The sequence below is a fragment of the Helicoverpa zea genome, chromosome 3 (genome assembly GCF_022581195.2).
Source record: "Helicoverpa zea isolate HzStark_Cry1AcR chromosome 3, ilHelZeax1.1, whole genome shotgun sequence".
NCBI classification, from domain to species: Eukaryota; Metazoa; Arthropoda; class Insecta; order Lepidoptera; family Noctuidae; genus Helicoverpa; species Helicoverpa zea.
In genome coordinates this window covers 6,541,842-6,559,700 of record NC_061454.1, presented here as the reverse complement: position 1 = coordinate 6,559,700, position 17,859 = coordinate 6,541,842, and the positions used below count along the sequence as shown (strand labels likewise).

Sequence of the window (17,859 nt, the reverse complement as noted above, 5' to 3'; positions counted from 1 at the left end):
GGGCGTCACACGCGCCACAGTATGGCCAGAAATATCTGATAAATCCGCAGCACGCATGAGGGCCTGCCTGCATGTTTGCCAAAACTCGAATGACTATAAAATACCCTATCACGGAAAATAACTTCGCTAAAAACTGTAGTACGGGTAAACAAGCTACAAGTCATTATAGTTCATTAGAGAGATTGAAAGTTTGTATTACTTACCCCAGTACCAAGGAAACTCGAGTAGTATGTGGGCGAAGAAGGCGGTAGATAAACACTCGACGGTCCAAGGCAGTGTGGCCAATGAGAAAACTTTTACTGAATTATTTTTTATATATTCCCAGTTCCAAGTGAGCGGGCCCTTCGTCAGGATAATGACGGGGTAGATTCGCCTGAAAGAATAAAAACTTGGTCATTCAAGTGTAGCTAATGAAATTTCAACTAACTTCAATTATTGGGAAGTCTGGTGGATATCTTGGGATAATTCATACTTTTATGCTTTGTAGTTTTGTGAGCTCTTTGAAGACAATGTCTTTTATGAGGACGAATGAAAATCTTTTGGGAAATGTTGGAAACTCGGTAGGTATTATCTCAATGCTATTTGGGTTTGATGAAGCATATCTTCTTCTTACACACTCTTCTACTCGTATAGGCCGTCGTCTAACAAGTAATCATGTAGCCATGTTGTTTTTCACATAATCCAGCCTTTAGGATTGTATCACTATACAATATGTTTGTTTCTTAGAATTTCCGTTGCACTTTGGTCTTACAATAAGTTTTGCTTTTGAAACTTTCACATTACTATAAAAGGGATTTTATGTGAATTCATCCATATTGACATGCATAATCCAACACTATGGCCCTTTAATAAAATTACGTAGAGCTGCGAGTATTTGCATTTGCCGATAAATAAATAGGTTTACAATTACTCCGCGTGTCTACATTTAAATGGTATTCTGAATCACTTTAAATATTATTTCAATATTTCATATTTAAATAATAACCAAAAAGCATCGCAGGTTTAATGCGAAAATGTTATCTTTTTAAAGTGAGTAATGCCCAATAATGTTTCGAAAAGTGAAATTATTTTTAAGTAAAATAATATTTTAAAAATATTTCAAAGTTTATATGGGTATATTTTTCTCTGAAAAGGCAGGTGAGGATGATGAGCGCGTTGACGCTCGGTAATTAATTTAATGGGTCCCCAGCCCTAGCATCATGTAGTACCTACTACTATTAGTAAAATTGACGTAAGTCCCCCATTAAATTATCAGCCATCCTATGAGTCGGCAACTCGTTATAAGTACCCATACACATAATTAAGTTACAAAATTACGATGTGGCAAGATCCGAATCAATTAAGCAGACTCATTTATTACGTCATTAAGAAAGCTGAGGCTTAAACAATTTGTTTAATTAACTACCAAAGTTTTGTGTACAGGTGTTTACGTCGTTATGAAGTTATGGTGTTCAGTTTTTTTTACTTCAAATGGTTCATTATCCTTGGTTTCCCTAGCAGTGTCATACGACTTGTTTCAAAACTATGATGTTATGATCGCACTCTCAAAGCGAACCTATACCGAATGTTTACCCCTGTCTCATACTTCATTACATATCAACTTTTATATCATTATAGAAAACTCACCTTAAATGAAAATCAATGAGATCAGCTGTGGGACTTTCTAGAAAGTTCGGTGGTCCAAAATATCTATAAAGCGCTCCAGTTAACGTCATCCCGACGACTGGATTGATTGTGGTGTATCGTTCTAGTGTTTGACCAAACATATACCCTGCTATGACTACTCCGGCCATTTTGAATAAGTATCCGTCTGGGAGCACGGAGTCTTTTAATAAGAACCATGATGAACCCCATAGCGTTACTCCTGAAAAAAAGGAAGAAATATTTTAAAGTCTTACACAATATGTAGTAAGCAAATATGGGTAAAAACCTTCCTTATTTTATAAGCTAATAAGATAGAGATATCACTGTTTATACATAGTCATTTTCTATAATAGTAACATGTCGTAATGGTAGGTAACAATATTTGTTTTATTCCGACTAACGTGAAAATATCGTCGTAATTTGGCTAAATCAGGCTCATACTAAATCACTAGAAAAGCGATTCAAAAACTAAGTAAAATGTGCCTAAAATATCATATGAGATACTTTACCAGTTTATTTAGGACGCCTTTGACTAAAGGTGCCAGAAAATCTCGTGAGGAAAATTTGAGACATAAAAAAATAAGTCTCCATTGTTGATGGATATGTATAGACTGAGCTGGAGGATTTTTCGACGTTTACGTAGGTATAGAAATAGTGTCATCAGTCTGTTTTACTTTTCTTTAAAAATCACTACACACCTTGATAAAAACTTCCCATATAGTTAATAGCTTTTTTCATGTATCTGTTTGTCCAGGTCTTTACAATCCTATGCAAGTCATTCTAATTTATTTATTAAACGTTAGTAATTTATTATTACTTTCGTAACCAAAGCTTTACCTAGGTAATAATAACGTTATTAACGCTCTAATACTATATAATTAATTTCTACCGAGAATATAGAAAGGAGCGCTGTTACATAAACATTTAGTCTGTATAATTCCACATCTTAGTAACACAGTTTACCTGTATCTGCTTATTTACTTTATATTATTTTATTTTCGCGACTTTAAGACCTTCAAAGTATTCAAGAAGAAGTTCATATAAGTTATAATGTATCCTGCACATTTAGTACTTTTTTGTTTACACTTAATACATATTAAGTTCAATGTATAGATAACCTAAACAGAATTCGAAATAGAAAACTAAAAGCACTATTAAATTCAGTTCGCATAACAACAAACATTAATGGTTTCGTTAGTTAATTAAGTAGGCAAGTACTAACATAATTCATTTAAATAAACCAAGCTTTTCAGAATAAGGTCCAGTAATATCACGATTTAGAAGCAAGGGTCATAATAACCAGCTGTTGTCTGATGCCATTTGCGGACTCCCAAATTTATTGTCGGAAAAGTAATTTATGGCGACATGAAAACAACCAAGAAATATTATTAATCTCTCAAATAAAATATGGAGCGAAGTTACCGACTGTGCTCATAATCTTAGCTTGTTATCTGTTCAAATGGGCCTTATAATGTTTTCTGTGAGGAATTGTTACAATCGTCTGGCTGTCAAATGACAAACTAAGCCACCGTCACCCCATCCATTATCCATACAAAGTGGGAGAAGCAGATCAATTTTGAATAAAAGAAAATGATGAGAATTCATTTGTGCAAGATTGTGTTTTTGTTAGAGTGATAATAGCCGTGACATAGATCTCGAAAATATTTGTTTAGAGGAATAAAATCAAGGATTCTTGTCTCATCCACTATTCTTGTCTGTCTTATCTCCTGCAAAGTTAGTACGCCTGTAAGTATAATATTTTTATCAATCAGACGATATGGGGAAAGATTTATGTATTCCCAAAAGTATGGCAGTCCACTGTAGAATTTAAATTATTTGTATGTTTTTATGAAAAAAAAAAATCGTTGTTGGTTTAGTAAGAACAAAATCTCCTACAAAATGTTCAATTAGTTCATTTCACATTTATGTCATGTACCTACATATTTTTGGTTTGTATCTAATACATTACAAAAAACAGCTTTGATATCGAGCATATCAATCCCAATAGCATAGACCAATTGAATTAATCACGTCCACACAAAACTATGAATCTGGTCTAGTTTGATTGGTTGATTGAAACACCCAAACCGGAAATCCTTTGATATTCGTTTTTTCAGTCTGTAATGTAGCTAGACATTTTATGTTAGCAGGTATAGAAACATTATAATAAAACCCGAACCCCGATTTTATAACCCACGCCTATGTCTCGAGTCTTGCTTGAAAGAATATTTCAGCAATAGGACAATTTCATGGAATAGGGGCGAGAAATAATAAAAGTGAAGTAGGTAATGTGATGCCCAAGATTTTCCTATTATAGTATGAAGATGGTAAGCGGGGTTTATTTTAGAAGTATGTAACTGGGTAAGTCCCTACGTAATGTAAAGTTTTAACTACATCTGTAGTGTTTCTATTAATAGCTATAAAATTATTGTCTAGTAGCCATATTATGACAGCGTCTGTTCTGCGTTTACGACTTGACAAGACAATGTGGAAGCAATTCGAAATAATTCATGAGCACTGATTCACAATAACAATACACGGTTGACAACGAGGCCAATTGGCAATGAAATTGTTTTGGCTGCCAATCATATTTTTCGGACTGTTTGTATATTTTATCGTTATCGAAAGTAATCACATGGCAATGAAAATCAGTCAGGGTATCAGGTTGCTCAGATAATTGGGTTGAGGAGGTCAAATAGGCAGTCTCTCCTTGTAAACACTGGTACTTAGGTGCATCGGGTGACCCTGGCAGCCGACCCCAACATAGTCGGGAAAAGGCAGATATTGTTATGGACTACTATCACTAGGCACGTTATATTACGGCTCAGGACACATACAACTATGTATGAGCCACCACATGCATCTGTTATCGTTAATGAAAGGCTCGTTAAAGTGTAAATTACCTATTGTGTTCGATTCAGAAGCGAAATATTCTCTGATACGAGTGTTTCTGCGGCGCCTGGACATTACAATTATCACGTGGACATTGACTTCAATTGGGCTATTGTTGGACTCGTGACGTAGTTCCACGTATTTACTACGATTTCCGCTGGTTATTGGCCCAGACGAAGATAATATATGGTCATGACTTTAATGAGTTCGATTGGCGAAGAAGTGAACTCGCATAAAAAGTTTTATTTTTGCTATTTTTGAAATTACATTTTTACTTCTAAAGTACCTGATATGCACATTTAATCCCGTTTGAAAATCTCGACGAACGATTTTTATTTACTTAGCAAAGCGTTCCCATAAAAATGCCTGCATATTACTGCCGAATAAATTGCTTCCTCGGTGAAAAAGTGAATATTCTAGTGAATGAACTTTCGCCATCAAAAAAACATTTTTATTGGTTTTTAGGCTGCTGTGTGGACACGATGCTATATTAGGTATGGGACACACCCGCGCACTGTTTGCCTAGCGTCTACACTGTGGATATTTACGGCGAACGCCTGCGTTCTGCATACGCCAACGTGATAGCGCCCGAAGCGAATGTAACATCCAGTTATTCAAATTGATTCAGTTTAGATATCCCATCTACATCTATACATACCAATTTGGATATTTTTAGGTTAGGCTTGTTTACTCTCGGAGGACCCGAATAGAGCCCAAAATAGTATCTGCTGTTTTTTCACAGCTATAGCGACTGTTCAGAAAGAATGAATTCAGAATAAAAAATGTACTTAGAACTTAATTAAATGTGCAGTAACAACAATGGTTAGACTCAACATTATTAAAACAAAATCCTTGCAGCTGTAGATCGACAATTGCTTTGAAATACCTCTTTAAGTCTTTTTGTAAACAACGGGGAGTCATGGTCGTTTTCTTCCTAGACAATGCTATTAGCTCATAATGGCTTACTATAACAACTTGACCCTGTAGTATATGTAGTGTGTTTTGTTTTATCTGTTGCCGTTGTTTTAAAAGACGAACCGTTGACCAGAAGCTATTTTTTTCTCAAATTCAGCAGAGCTTAGTATTTTTTCACGAAAAGTGATAATTTAATATGTTCTCTAGTATCTACAAAATACGTGCAATGTAGTTACTCATTTTCCTTTTTAGTAAAAATCGGAGTAATACCTATAAAGGTTATTCAGTAACAAATTACAAAATCGACTCCGAAACAAAGTTGTAATACCTACTTAATTATTGTAAACTTGACCGTTTCCCGCTCCTTTTTAACCCCGTAGCAGTTTCTCAACACTTCTCACCGTCCTTTAAACTGTTTGCATTTTATTTGTAACTTTAAAGAACTTCGCCATTTTACAACTTTCTGATTGTATGTTTATTTTAAATTCACTTGACTTTATAATAGCTTATTTTAGTGCAAGTCGTCAATATTTTCTCATTTATGATATTAAAACGTCATGAATATGGTGATCACTTATTAGCATAAAACGGTGTGAACATAAAAGTAAGAGATTTTTATCTTGTCTAGTGACACAGTATAGTGATTACATACGAGTGCTTACATGTGTGAGATTATGCAAGAAGAAGCTAGTTCTAGCTAGATAGAATCAAACAATAATGATTCAGTTGAGTGACTAATTACAATGATATTTTGTGATTTGGTAATTTATTCTTAGGAAAACTTCCTGCGAACCCTTAAAATTAATTGTGTTCTTTTGAAGCAGGCATTCAAGGAACTGATGACTGAAACGTAATTATCACAGCGCAGGACAAGAACTATTTTCTATTATCAATTTATTCGCAAAATACGGAATCAATTTGCGAAGTTATGCTCAAAGGTAATTAAAAGTGAGGAAGTGGCCTTTATTTTCTAAGGTCTCAATTGAACTTACACTTAGAAACATAAGTTCTTCGAACTCTGTTTATTGTCTCTGAAGTCTTTGAAATAACTTTCTTGCTTGTTACAATTAATTTGCTAAACGACAAAATGTACCTTATGTTATTGAGAGCACGAGACTTTAATTATTTTTAATTTAATGTTGATTTATAGTTCGTGTTGATAACGATGAGCCTAAGATGTAGTGTAATTATCACAATTGGCTGAAGTATAGCAACAATTGACATTACACCTTTGTTTGTTTGTTGTTAGACTTAAAGATAGATCTGTCCAAGTAGCTGTATGTCAGCTACTTGGACATACAGCTACTTGGACAGATCTATCTTTAAACCTTGCTTGCATCAAGAAGTTTGAATATGGAATCAGACTAAGCGTAATCGTAAGAAAGTAAATACTAAACAATGTCGCTATAGCTTAATCAAGTGATGACACAGCTCAATCATGTTATAAAATGTATTCCTCTTATGCGCAGATAGTCAAAATAAAAGACATTACTGTCCCGACGAGGCCCACACGACGCACCCCTTTGTGAGAATGTGGGTCGAAAGTTCTTTTTCTTATGAAGGGATAATTAGTAATGCTCTGGATACCAAGTAGAACGACAGTAATACATACTGGCTACTTACATTAAGTCATCGATAAATGGACGGAGAATATGAAGATGGTTTTAAGAGGAATAACTTTACTGAAGGCATCTTCCTTATTTTTCAAATTCAGTACCCTCTGTCAACATGTCATGATCGGAAAAACCCATTGCATTTTTTCACTGTCAATAATGACAAAAATGCAAAAAAGTCACAATAAATCCTACAACGTACATTGTGCACGTTTTCAGGTGCACTATTGTTTTTTTTTTATTACATTAAATGCTCATAATATGCTAAACATAAAACGCTTAAGGCACAGTTACGCCTGCAAACTGTAAAGCGCTTTTGTACAAAAATCTTATGTTCATTTAGAGAAAACATACTGGTACAAATGTGACAAAGTGTAACCACTGTTTAACCGTGTGGTTGCTGTAACGTTCTGTATAATGAGGTGGCTGCATGAGGTTGCTACCTACCTATTACCATCGTTAACCTGATGTTTGTGTTCGTATGTGTTCAAAGCTTACTTTAGTGCTACTTGGAATTGAGTTTATCTTGTGGGCTCGGCAATACAAACTAGTATGTTCTAAGTCACGGCTGCACTGAGGTAGAACTAATTAATATGCACGTCAAATATTATGACAAGGTTCTGTGCCCTTAATTGGCTGGCGGTGTAGCCCTATAGTTTATTGCCAGTATTACTTAAATGGGATTAATGTCATAAAACTTCATTTTGAATTATGGGTTTGTAAATGTACAATAATATGTTTATTCAACCAAAAATGTACAGATACATAAAGAAGCACAAGGATATAGAATAGGTTTACAATATCACAATTCTAAGATATATAGTAATGTTGTAAAACTGTACTAAATATTTTTACAGCCCTGTCCCTCAAACTAGGTTGTAACCTGTATTTTGAGGAACAGTGAAAAGCCTCAGAACTCTAATGCTATTTTACAACAATTGATGGACGGTGTCGTCTAACCTCAGCTACAATATGTATGTGTTCCAAAATTGTGTAAGGTGTATATTTTATCTGTATGATGGGGTGTGTGTGTATGGTGTGCGTGTGTGTGTATGGTGTATGTGGAATGGTGTGTAAGGTAAGTATTTTGAGAGACAGTGTGTGTGTATGACAAGGTGAAGCGTGCGGGGGGTGCGTGCGCTTATATTTCAGTGTGTGAAAGTTAAAGAAATTGAAGTGCGCTAGAATTTAGGAGATGTATGTAAGTAGAGACTCCGTGTAGGCATAGTCCCTTTCTAGTAGCCACTCTGTTACTTTATTTTTAACCGCGTTGGTGTTTAGTTGTAAAATTTTTAGGTCTTTGTTAATTTTATGATATATATGTCTGCCAAGTGTGAAAAATTGATGTTCAGCGAAATAGCTGGGTGTTGGACATTACATAATGCACGATGTTTTTTTGTGTACTTACTGAATATTTGTATGTCAGTTGGAGTATGAACCTTTCAGTAAAGAAGTAATCGAAAACAAATTGGAAATGGGAAGAACATCTTTCTATCTTAAAGTAATTGTTAATTGAAATGTAAAACTGTATGCATTAATATTGTTGTTTTTATTAACTGAAGATACGTTTGTCTTGTATTTAGTTCATCATTACCTGCATTTTACTTTCAAAAAGGTTTCCTTTCAAACAGGAAGTGCATAAAGAGGCCACTTAATAGTAAATGTCATTAGTTCATCACATGAGTGCTAAAAGGTGCTATCACAGGCGCTGTAACATAGCCCAAATTATAAAGTGAATGTTACAGTTAATTGAGATCGAAACAATTAAAAATGCTTGCAGTAGGTATCAATGGTAAAAATCTATGGAAAATGTCTAAATCTCTGAACTTTTTGTGCCTCGCATTAATCTTTGTTTTGTAGTTGGGTGCATAGTTTAATTCCAAATGTTTATTTGTATAACAGTTCTCCTAAAGGTACCTAAATAAACTATCAGACACATGCATTGTTGCAAGGCATGATCCGTCTTTGCAGACATCATCACGCTTGTCTGTTAGCTTGGTGATCTCTCAGTAACGTTATTAGTTCACAGGCCAGTGCTACTGTCCGCTCAGCCGGGATAATCTCTTCTCAGAGGTGGCAACCCTAGACATAAACTACATGCCAGAGATCAATTACACGGATCAACGGAATATTTAATAAAAATGTTCCAGCCGTTCGATCGGGGACGGCACTTTCGGTGACGGCAACATGATCGCTAATTAATTAGATACAAAAGAAATAATAACGTTATTTGGAAAACACTGTATTAATAAAGGCGATTAATATTGTTTTGTATACAGCTAAGGCAGGTGCTGGTCTTTGTTTATACCTATAATGATATACGCACTTTGCGTAGTATATATATTGTCTTTGATCTATGATAATATTGCGTTAGATATTCTGTCAAACATTTGCAATCCTCAATATTGGAATCCCTACTTCGGTCAAGGTGTGTGGGAGTTTCTAATCTGGAATAAGATAGTCTATTGTTCGCGGAGATATTGTCATCATTGTTGTTCGTATACTTACCACAAAGAAAGACGCCGACGTATTGTTTTAATTCGGACACAGAGGGAAGTGTCTGCAACAACTTTCGAAGAAATATTTTCTTTTCATTTTTCTCAGGATGAGTACTGAAACAGAGAATGTAAGATGGCATATAAAACTTGTCCTCAAAAGCTTACTGTTGTAACAAACTACAAGATTAGGAAGGTAGGGATTGAATGGAAATATTATATACACATACAAGTACTTACTCACGTTTTGGCGGATCCTAGTTCGAAGGTGGTTACATTTGTTGCCCTTAGGTTTTCATTTTTATCTGAAATTCAACAAAATGTATATTAATAATCGTATTTCTACAATCATATTTCTTCTAAATAAAGTATGACTGATTGTTATTATTTTGAACTTATATTTTAATTAGAGGACTTTGTCTAACTTTTCAAGCCTTGGAGAATAAATAAAAATATTTTTCTCAAATGCATGGAAATGTGGTCATTACTTTCAAAAAAAGAACCTTGAAGTTTTGAACTTTCGAACAATGAAAATCAAATCCATGGCGCGGTTTTCGAATTTGGAACATGAGGCATACCTCATGTACAGCATTCCTGGAACATATTCCAGGAATGCTGTATATAAAGTGTCTCGGAGGTAAGATACTCTTTGATTGGATCTCTTTTATCGTTCTTGGTATAGGGCTATCATTAGGTGCTCCCTTTTGACGATGATTTTTAGTGACCGGAATATTAATTGCAAATTATTTTAATTGTAATATTGCACAATGCTATTGTAGGTCTATGGCGCTTAAGTAAAGAAGTCACTTTGTTTAGCACAAAGTGCGTTCACAACTGTATATGAGCTTTTTTTTTTATTTGTGTAAGGTGCGTTTTTTGCTTGTCCCCCGGATTTGAACTAATTTCATTCTTAAACCCATTAACTATTTGAGTTTTTAAAGATACTGGACCAAAGAAAATACATTTAATTTTAATTTATAATATTAGTTTCTGTTCTAATTATTCATTATTTTGTTTTAACAGCATTTGAATAAACAGGAGTAGGCTTTTTTTGCTTGTCCCCAGCTGAATTTGTATGATTGGATCAAGAATATTTAGCGATTTTTCTGCGGACGATATACTTTTTTTAAGGGGTTTAGTTTCTAAATGTCATCATTTAATATTATTCATCAATTCATTTGTAATATTCTGGCTTATTTACATAAAAAAACGTATAAAATTACGATGATGAAATTTTGATCCACCCTGAACTTTCAGTATTGTGACCGCATTTTATAGTACTTTAAGCCACAATTTTTGGGTCCTAATACTTTGAAACAGGCACTACTTAAACATACTACTGCGTTTTACTTTACTTTACTATTAAAGTCAAAAGGACTTTGAGGAACGTAGACGTTTTGTTGCTGGCCCCGTACAAGAACAGAATTTATGTTCAGATATGTGTTTGAATTTTACTACAGCGTAACCAAATATTAGGATTGCTGTTTATTTCTAGAAACCGCCATTTCTTTAAGTTACTGTTTAAAATGACATCAAATGGAAAAGAACCACAAATATTTTTTTCAAATTTTTTTTTAATCGGCAAGTATGAAAATGTCACTTCCGTTTTGTGACCAAATCTATGGTCACATACGGGCTGAGCTCAAAGTCACAACATGATTGATCCTATAAAGTTAAGTTTAAATGGAAAACAGTGATGTTGTTTCAGAAATTCAGAATAATAGTTTTCTGTGGGGATCAATTTTATTTTATTCATGTCTACAATCTTTATGTAAACGAGGTACAATATTTTTTTGTTATTATTTGTTCCATTTTTAAAAAGATATAGTATTATATAGTATTTCTTGATTATTATTAAATGTTGATCTGGAATATTACATAATAATAATAATAGCGTCCATGTAGATGAAGCTTTATCCTTTTCAGGCGTTCAGTGGTGTGACTGTCCCTGTTTTTTATTTTAAACATTAAAATATTTAAAATTCTTTATAAAATACTGTTTTGTTCTGTTTTCGCTCGATGGACAGGAATTTAATTTTGATTCATAACTAGGGATCACTGCAGAAATATATTTTTATTATAACTTAATATTTTAAAAATTAATATCCGATGTGCATCAAAAGTCACATAATTGAAATTGAAGTTTGATTTTTGTTATAAAACGTTCAAAGAATTGTCGTGTTTTGTGTTTTTTCCTTTTGACAAGATTGCTTTCTTTAATTAGTAATAAAAATATTAATAATACCTATTTTGTGTAGTTTTTTGTTAATATCATACTCAATAGAGTCACATTCTGGAAGTGATCACATAGCTTTTTCCATTATGTATTCAGTTATTTATTATTCCAGCTATATTTTTGGCGTTCCAACTTAATTTTCGTTAATTTCAATCTATACACTATTTAAAAATAAAAAAAAGATTCCATATCCATATGTAACTTCGTTTTTTTTAAAAAAATTAGAGTTTTTTTAAAAACAACGAAGTAGCAAGTGCGTTGATTTACAATACAAGGGTGTATTGTAAATCAACGCACTTGCATTTGCAGGACATACAATGGTAACTTAACACAGTTTGTAGTAGATGTTTCAAATACAATTTTTCCTGCATCAGCTTTTAAGACACCGGAAACACTGACATATAACTTCTTCTTAATAGTATAAAAATAGAGTTAGCGATTACTGGAGTAAATAGGCGATGTTTATTTGGAGAAAAGTTAGAGTAATATATTTTCATTACATGAGTCCCAGATTACGTGTACAACAAATTAATTCTGTCGACTTATTTAAGAAAACAAAACAAAAGTCATTACGCGGCATCAACGTAACGACCATTTAAAAGTATTGTTAATTACATTAGGTGTTAACTCCGTCGAGGTGATGACAAGGAAAGTTTGCAAATAATTAGGGACCGAGATTTTTATAAAAGATCATTTCCCTAAATTGAAATAAAAAATGTTTCACCCTTATAATCTCAATTTACTGGTATGTTGTACTTTTACAACATTTGAATACAGAGATTTAATCGATTTTTCTTTTATATGACCTAACTAGTTACTGTTGCTATACAAAACTAAAATGGGGATTTGTTCTGAGAGTATCAATTCAATTGACTTCTGGTGTCGACTACAATTGAAGAGTTCCTAAATTGTTTCGTGGGCTATTAATATCTAAGCAGATCATGTGCAGACACTCTAAAATATTTATCTATCATTCGTGCATCACGTTAACTTTTATTGCTCGTAGTAATATGAGACAAACGTGTATATATTGTTGTTTAAGTATTCACATGTCATATTTTAAGTGGTTTTCGTCCACTACTACTCAAAGTTAATTATGATGTAGCTTATCTTGCATGTGAAGTCTGTCTGATCAATAGTTATTACGTCTTATTGCACCTTAAAAGTAGGTATAAGACTGACAGTTTGTTTCTTATAAAATAAAGGGACACTTTTTTAGCTTGTGACATTGATGCCGAAAAGTTATATAAATATCAGACATTTTGCGTGGGATTATTTTAACATATATTTGCCTGAAAACATATTAATTCCAGCCTCGGACCTATTACGAAAGGACATGTTACATATGGTGGGCATATGTCTACATGTTACTTACGACTTGTGTTAGAAGCGAGCAGACAACACGTGTACATCGTGTTGTATCCACAAGGTGACACAATGACAAAAAATCCGGAAAAAGCCGAAATAGGCTGAAACCGTGGGACTTCAAGTTGATTTATGTTATAAGACTACCATAAAAATAATACATTAAAAGTTTCATGACAAAATATATTGTAGCTATATACGGTGAATTGAATTCTTTAGAGGATCAGGATAAAGTTGGCAAAGGACCAGTGTGTCGCGTCTCTGAGGCGGCATGGAGCAGTTCTTAGCAGTAGGATCATATCTTTTTGGATCTAACAATATTTTCGGTGCTTCCGTTAGAATGGCTTCAAATATTCTCACAGTGAGAAAATGCACACTGATTTTAAATAATTTTTAGGTGATAAAAAATCTGGTGAAGCTCGTTTTGGTTTCAAAAATAAAGTTTACAAATAGTACCTTCAATAAGCAGCATCATATACATGATAAATGGCATTATGGATAACACTTCACTCCGAAATTGACTTCGATGATGGATTTATCCCCGGATTGCGCTTGAAATCCGTTTACGAGTGTATTCATCAATTGTTTTATTGACGAATTTATATTAGGTTAAGCACTTCTGCAGACTGACTAATTAACACTTTATTTTATTAGAACTTAGTAATGCTTATATTTCCAAAAATTAACACTCAGGTGTACTATCCTGTATTTGACGAACTTTGGGTTTACAAAACGATTTTCATGATACTTATATATTACCTATATTATGGGGTCGTGCGGAGATAGGGTCGTGTGGAAATTGATCATAACTTCGTTGACTATTGTTTTAGGTGACCAATTAGCATGATCATTATACCTACATGAAAATGCTTCGAGTCACATAGACATGTGACTGGATAAAGGCGATGTGCAGAATTATTGTTTACGCATGTAATTTAACCTGATTTGTTGGTTCAATACACTTTTGTTTTAGTGTTAAATGTTACTTATAGTACTCACTTGGTATTTAATACTTACTTTTATTTGAATTGTAAGTGCTTTACGTTGTTCTTTATTTTGATGAAATATGTAGGTATAATAGGATGTTATTTTTTTATTTGAAAGGGTGTTCTTTTCGCATATTTTTTGACGTTTATAAAGTGCTGATTTTCAGCCTGATTTTGAATTAAGTTATTTTTAAAAGACTAAATTCTCATGACAACAGTAAAACGCTAATCAAGTATTTAAATTCGTGAAATTTTAATTCATTATTTCAATTTACGTAATGAGCGTATTTATCAGGGTCATATTAAGATTCGCAATCTAATGAGGGCAACTAAAAATATACTTGAATAAAATTGAGCATTCATGCTAATTTCATCGATGTTTTGATCGCACAGTTTTAGGGCTAAAAATTCACGGTGTAAAATAAATAAGTATCTATTCATGTTCATTATTGTTTTTATTTTATTTGTCTTTTCAGAATCGATTCTTATTTTTTATTTTAATTATATTAACACACAATTGTAAGTGAATAAGAATTTGAGTCAGTTAAGGTTTCTTTTTATTACTTGAAAATATATAAGTAGTGTTTTTCTATTCATTTTTACGTTTCGAGTACCTATTCGAGCAAGTATAGAAAACGTATTTCATACGTTTTTCTTTTAGTTTATGTAAGGTTAAGCCATGCGACACCTACCTACTAAATACACCGTTTAAATTCCAATCAAAGAACAATTAGAGTGCGTAATGATCTACCTGCTTCCGTATTTAAACAGGAGTGAGTGATTGTAGGCACTAATTACCTACATGTATTGAAGGTAGTAAGTAGCAGTTTTGAAAGCAGCTGTTCATTCCGCGTTCCTTTATCGTCATACAATTTTCTTTCGCAATACATACAAACCAAAACAGTTACTTTTCAGTGGCTTATCAACAATGAAATAACAACAGTAGGTAAGAAAACGGTTTGTAATTCAATACTTATTTAAAGAGTTGCGTAAAATAACGAGCTGTATAGTGAATGGATTTGTAATCATCAAACTACGTTAATCACTATTTTTTATTCTTAATCCAAAACAATCAGTGAAAACATTGAGTTTTGATAAGCATGAAGCTGAATTCAATTATTACCCATAATTAACTACGGTTCGTCGAGACAATCTACTACTACTGACCATTGTTATCTAATAAAACAAAAACATAGGACGCTCTATAATAATTTGGGCAACCGGTAGAGGAACAATGCCAACCCAATTATGATTACAATACTATTCCAAAATATTACTACTTCCCGGTTTTTTCCTGTTCCCTATGTTTCTTATAACTTAGGAACAATGTCGTCAAGGGTTATTTTGTATGTAAATTGGTAGTTCATATTTTCTAATATAATTTTTAATTGTAAACAATACGGAAAAGTGCGCGCGTTTTCGTTGTGATGTTTCGTATGATACTAATTTTTACGACAATGTTTATGAATGTATGTACAATAATGTTTAATTTAATTTATACATTTGTGTATATTAATTTACATATCGGGTGTGTCGTTCATAATCACATTAAATTCTATCACATGTACTTCATGATATTCTATAGCGAATTGTAAAAAAAATAACATAATCCATTCAGTGGTTTAGTCACAGGACTCATTTTTCGTTTTCATAATTTACAACATCATGTGTAAAGCAGAGATAAAGTTAGGAGTATCGAATGTTTTGATCAGTTGACAGCTGTCAGTTTTCAAGGGAGAATTTCAGCTGTTTGTAATGACTGACTTCTATATGGTGTTCTAATTTTCGCACATGTTTATTCTATTTACTTTGTTTGAAAAATGCATTTTTTTATTTTTACGTATTTTTCTTTTTTCTTTGTGTTAATCGACATATATCAACCAGTACATTAACGCATTTCATTTAATGTGATTATGAACGACACACCCGATATATACCATATAACTTTTTTTTTTGTTTGTTAAAAATATTAAATTAATGAAACAAACTTACCAATATCACAGTTATTGGGGGTCATCTTTCCGTCACTTTTTTCACAACTCAAACATACACTTTTATTTTCTTATTTACGTAAAAAAGAACACATGGAACTGAAGCGCTTTAGCGTAGACAGCACATAGTTTGCATTGAAAGCACGGCGAGCACTTAACTCGTGAGTCGGCCCAACCGACGAACCCGTGTGATCACGTTTAGCGTCCCTCTAATAATACAATTCGTCGCATGCGCACTACGATCAATTGCCATAATAGAAAATACATTAATCACTGGACGTTGAAATATGTCGATGCTACAAGTATGTGGGCACACAATCGTCTCAGTTTGAAAATAAGCCCGTAGTAGTTATTCAACAAGAAACGTGTGCGCCACTCGTACAGATGACGATGCTTCAGCGTCACTGTACTCGTACCTACTAGACTCTCATGAGTGGACGTTGATTTATTTTAGTACCCAATACATTTACATATTTTACATTCTTTGCCGTTTCGTTGCTTCAGTGGAATTTGGCTCAACAACCAAAGTTTAAAGAAAACTTTATGTATTTTAATTAGGTTTATTGAAATAATTATTAGGTGTATCGGAAGTAGGTTCTCAAAGAAATTAATGTGGACTATAATGTAATAATATGCAAATGTTAAGGGCAAGCAATTTGAAAACATTCGCATTCCTAGACAGATACAATAAACTTGACACACTTTGATAACAAGACACAAAATGAAAACATTTTAACTATTCTTTCAATGTGTGAGAACTGAGAACACGTGCACTCACGAATAATGTCTATTATTTTCAGGGTTTGTTTTTAAAATAATTTGAACGCACAATCGATGTTTTAGCACTTGCCATATACATTACTTTTTATGTTTCTATTCCGTATTATCTGAAAAGCATAAAACATAAAGGAAAATTAAAATATATTTTATTGCTTACTGGGACTTCAACTCGTCGATAGTGAGTTAAAACGGGGCTGCACTTCATAGTTCGATTATATAGCTTCATGTCAATTATTTCATAATTAATTAACCGAAACCCATTCATCACGCGGGGCCCTTTATTTACATAAAATGTACACGTATTGTTTAAAAGACATTAGCGTTACTGATATTTGTTTCTTACAAACATTTTTGTGTTAATTAAGTAATTAACTTTCGGTATACCTCAACACACTATACGTGTTTTTTATATATACTGTCCTTGTTACAAAAAGATTATCAACCATGTTAGTTCAACTGACTTGGCACAAATTCAATAGAATTTTATTTTTAGTTTTTCCGAGCCGTTACAAATGTGTTTCATGAACGGTATGAGTTAATTTAGCAATTAACTAAACAAAAATAAAATGTTAAGAAGTTACTTCTCTGCACAGCAACGTAATAACTAGGAAACGATGCTCCCTACCCAACAATAAAATAGTGTGCCTTGGCAAAACGTCACGTATTCAAAGCCTGAAGCTATTTGGCCACACAAAACGAGCTATTAACGCGGAAAGCTCCGCATTGATGACTATATTTTGTTTATGGTACGCAAAAAAGATATGTTTGTGCAGCTGCAACAACTTGCAATCTCTGTGTTGGTTAGATGCGCTAGCAAAAGGAAGTCATTCCGGCGGTAAACAATAACGTAGGGTCGGAAACGTCTTTCACGCTAGACGGCCCCCGTCGAGTTGGCAAACGGCGAGCCTTAGAGAGCGGGCAATTTGCGCAGTAACACCCGCC

The 17,859-nt window shown here is 33.4% G+C and overlaps 1 protein-coding gene across 3 annotated transcripts in view; it reads right to left on the bottom strand.

Annotated features, from left to right (window-relative positions):
• Nucleotides 1-17,394, bottom strand: part of LOC124646241 (sodium/hydrogen exchanger 9B2-like) — a 36,607-nt gene extending 19,213 nt beyond the window's left edge. Inside the window, exons 1-5 of one of the 3 annotated variants that reach the window (XM_047186351.1) lie at nt 16,139-17,394; nt 9,804-9,864; nt 9,573-9,676; nt 1,627-1,864; nt 204-373 (exon numbers count right to left, since the gene is read on the bottom strand). In XM_047186351.1, coding sequence (XP_047042307.1) covers nt 204-373; nt 1,627-1,864; nt 9,573-9,676; nt 9,804-9,864; nt 16,139-16,163 — 598 coding nt within the window. In that variant the 5' untranslated portion in view covers nt 16,164-17,394. Of the gene's footprint in view, nt 1-203; nt 374-1,626; nt 1,865-9,572; nt 9,677-9,799; nt 9,865-16,138 lie in introns of all 3 variants that reach the window. The other 2 variants (XM_047186350.1, XM_047186352.1) reach the window with 2 other exon arrangements.
• Nucleotides 17,395-17,859: the final 465 nt, after the last annotated feature.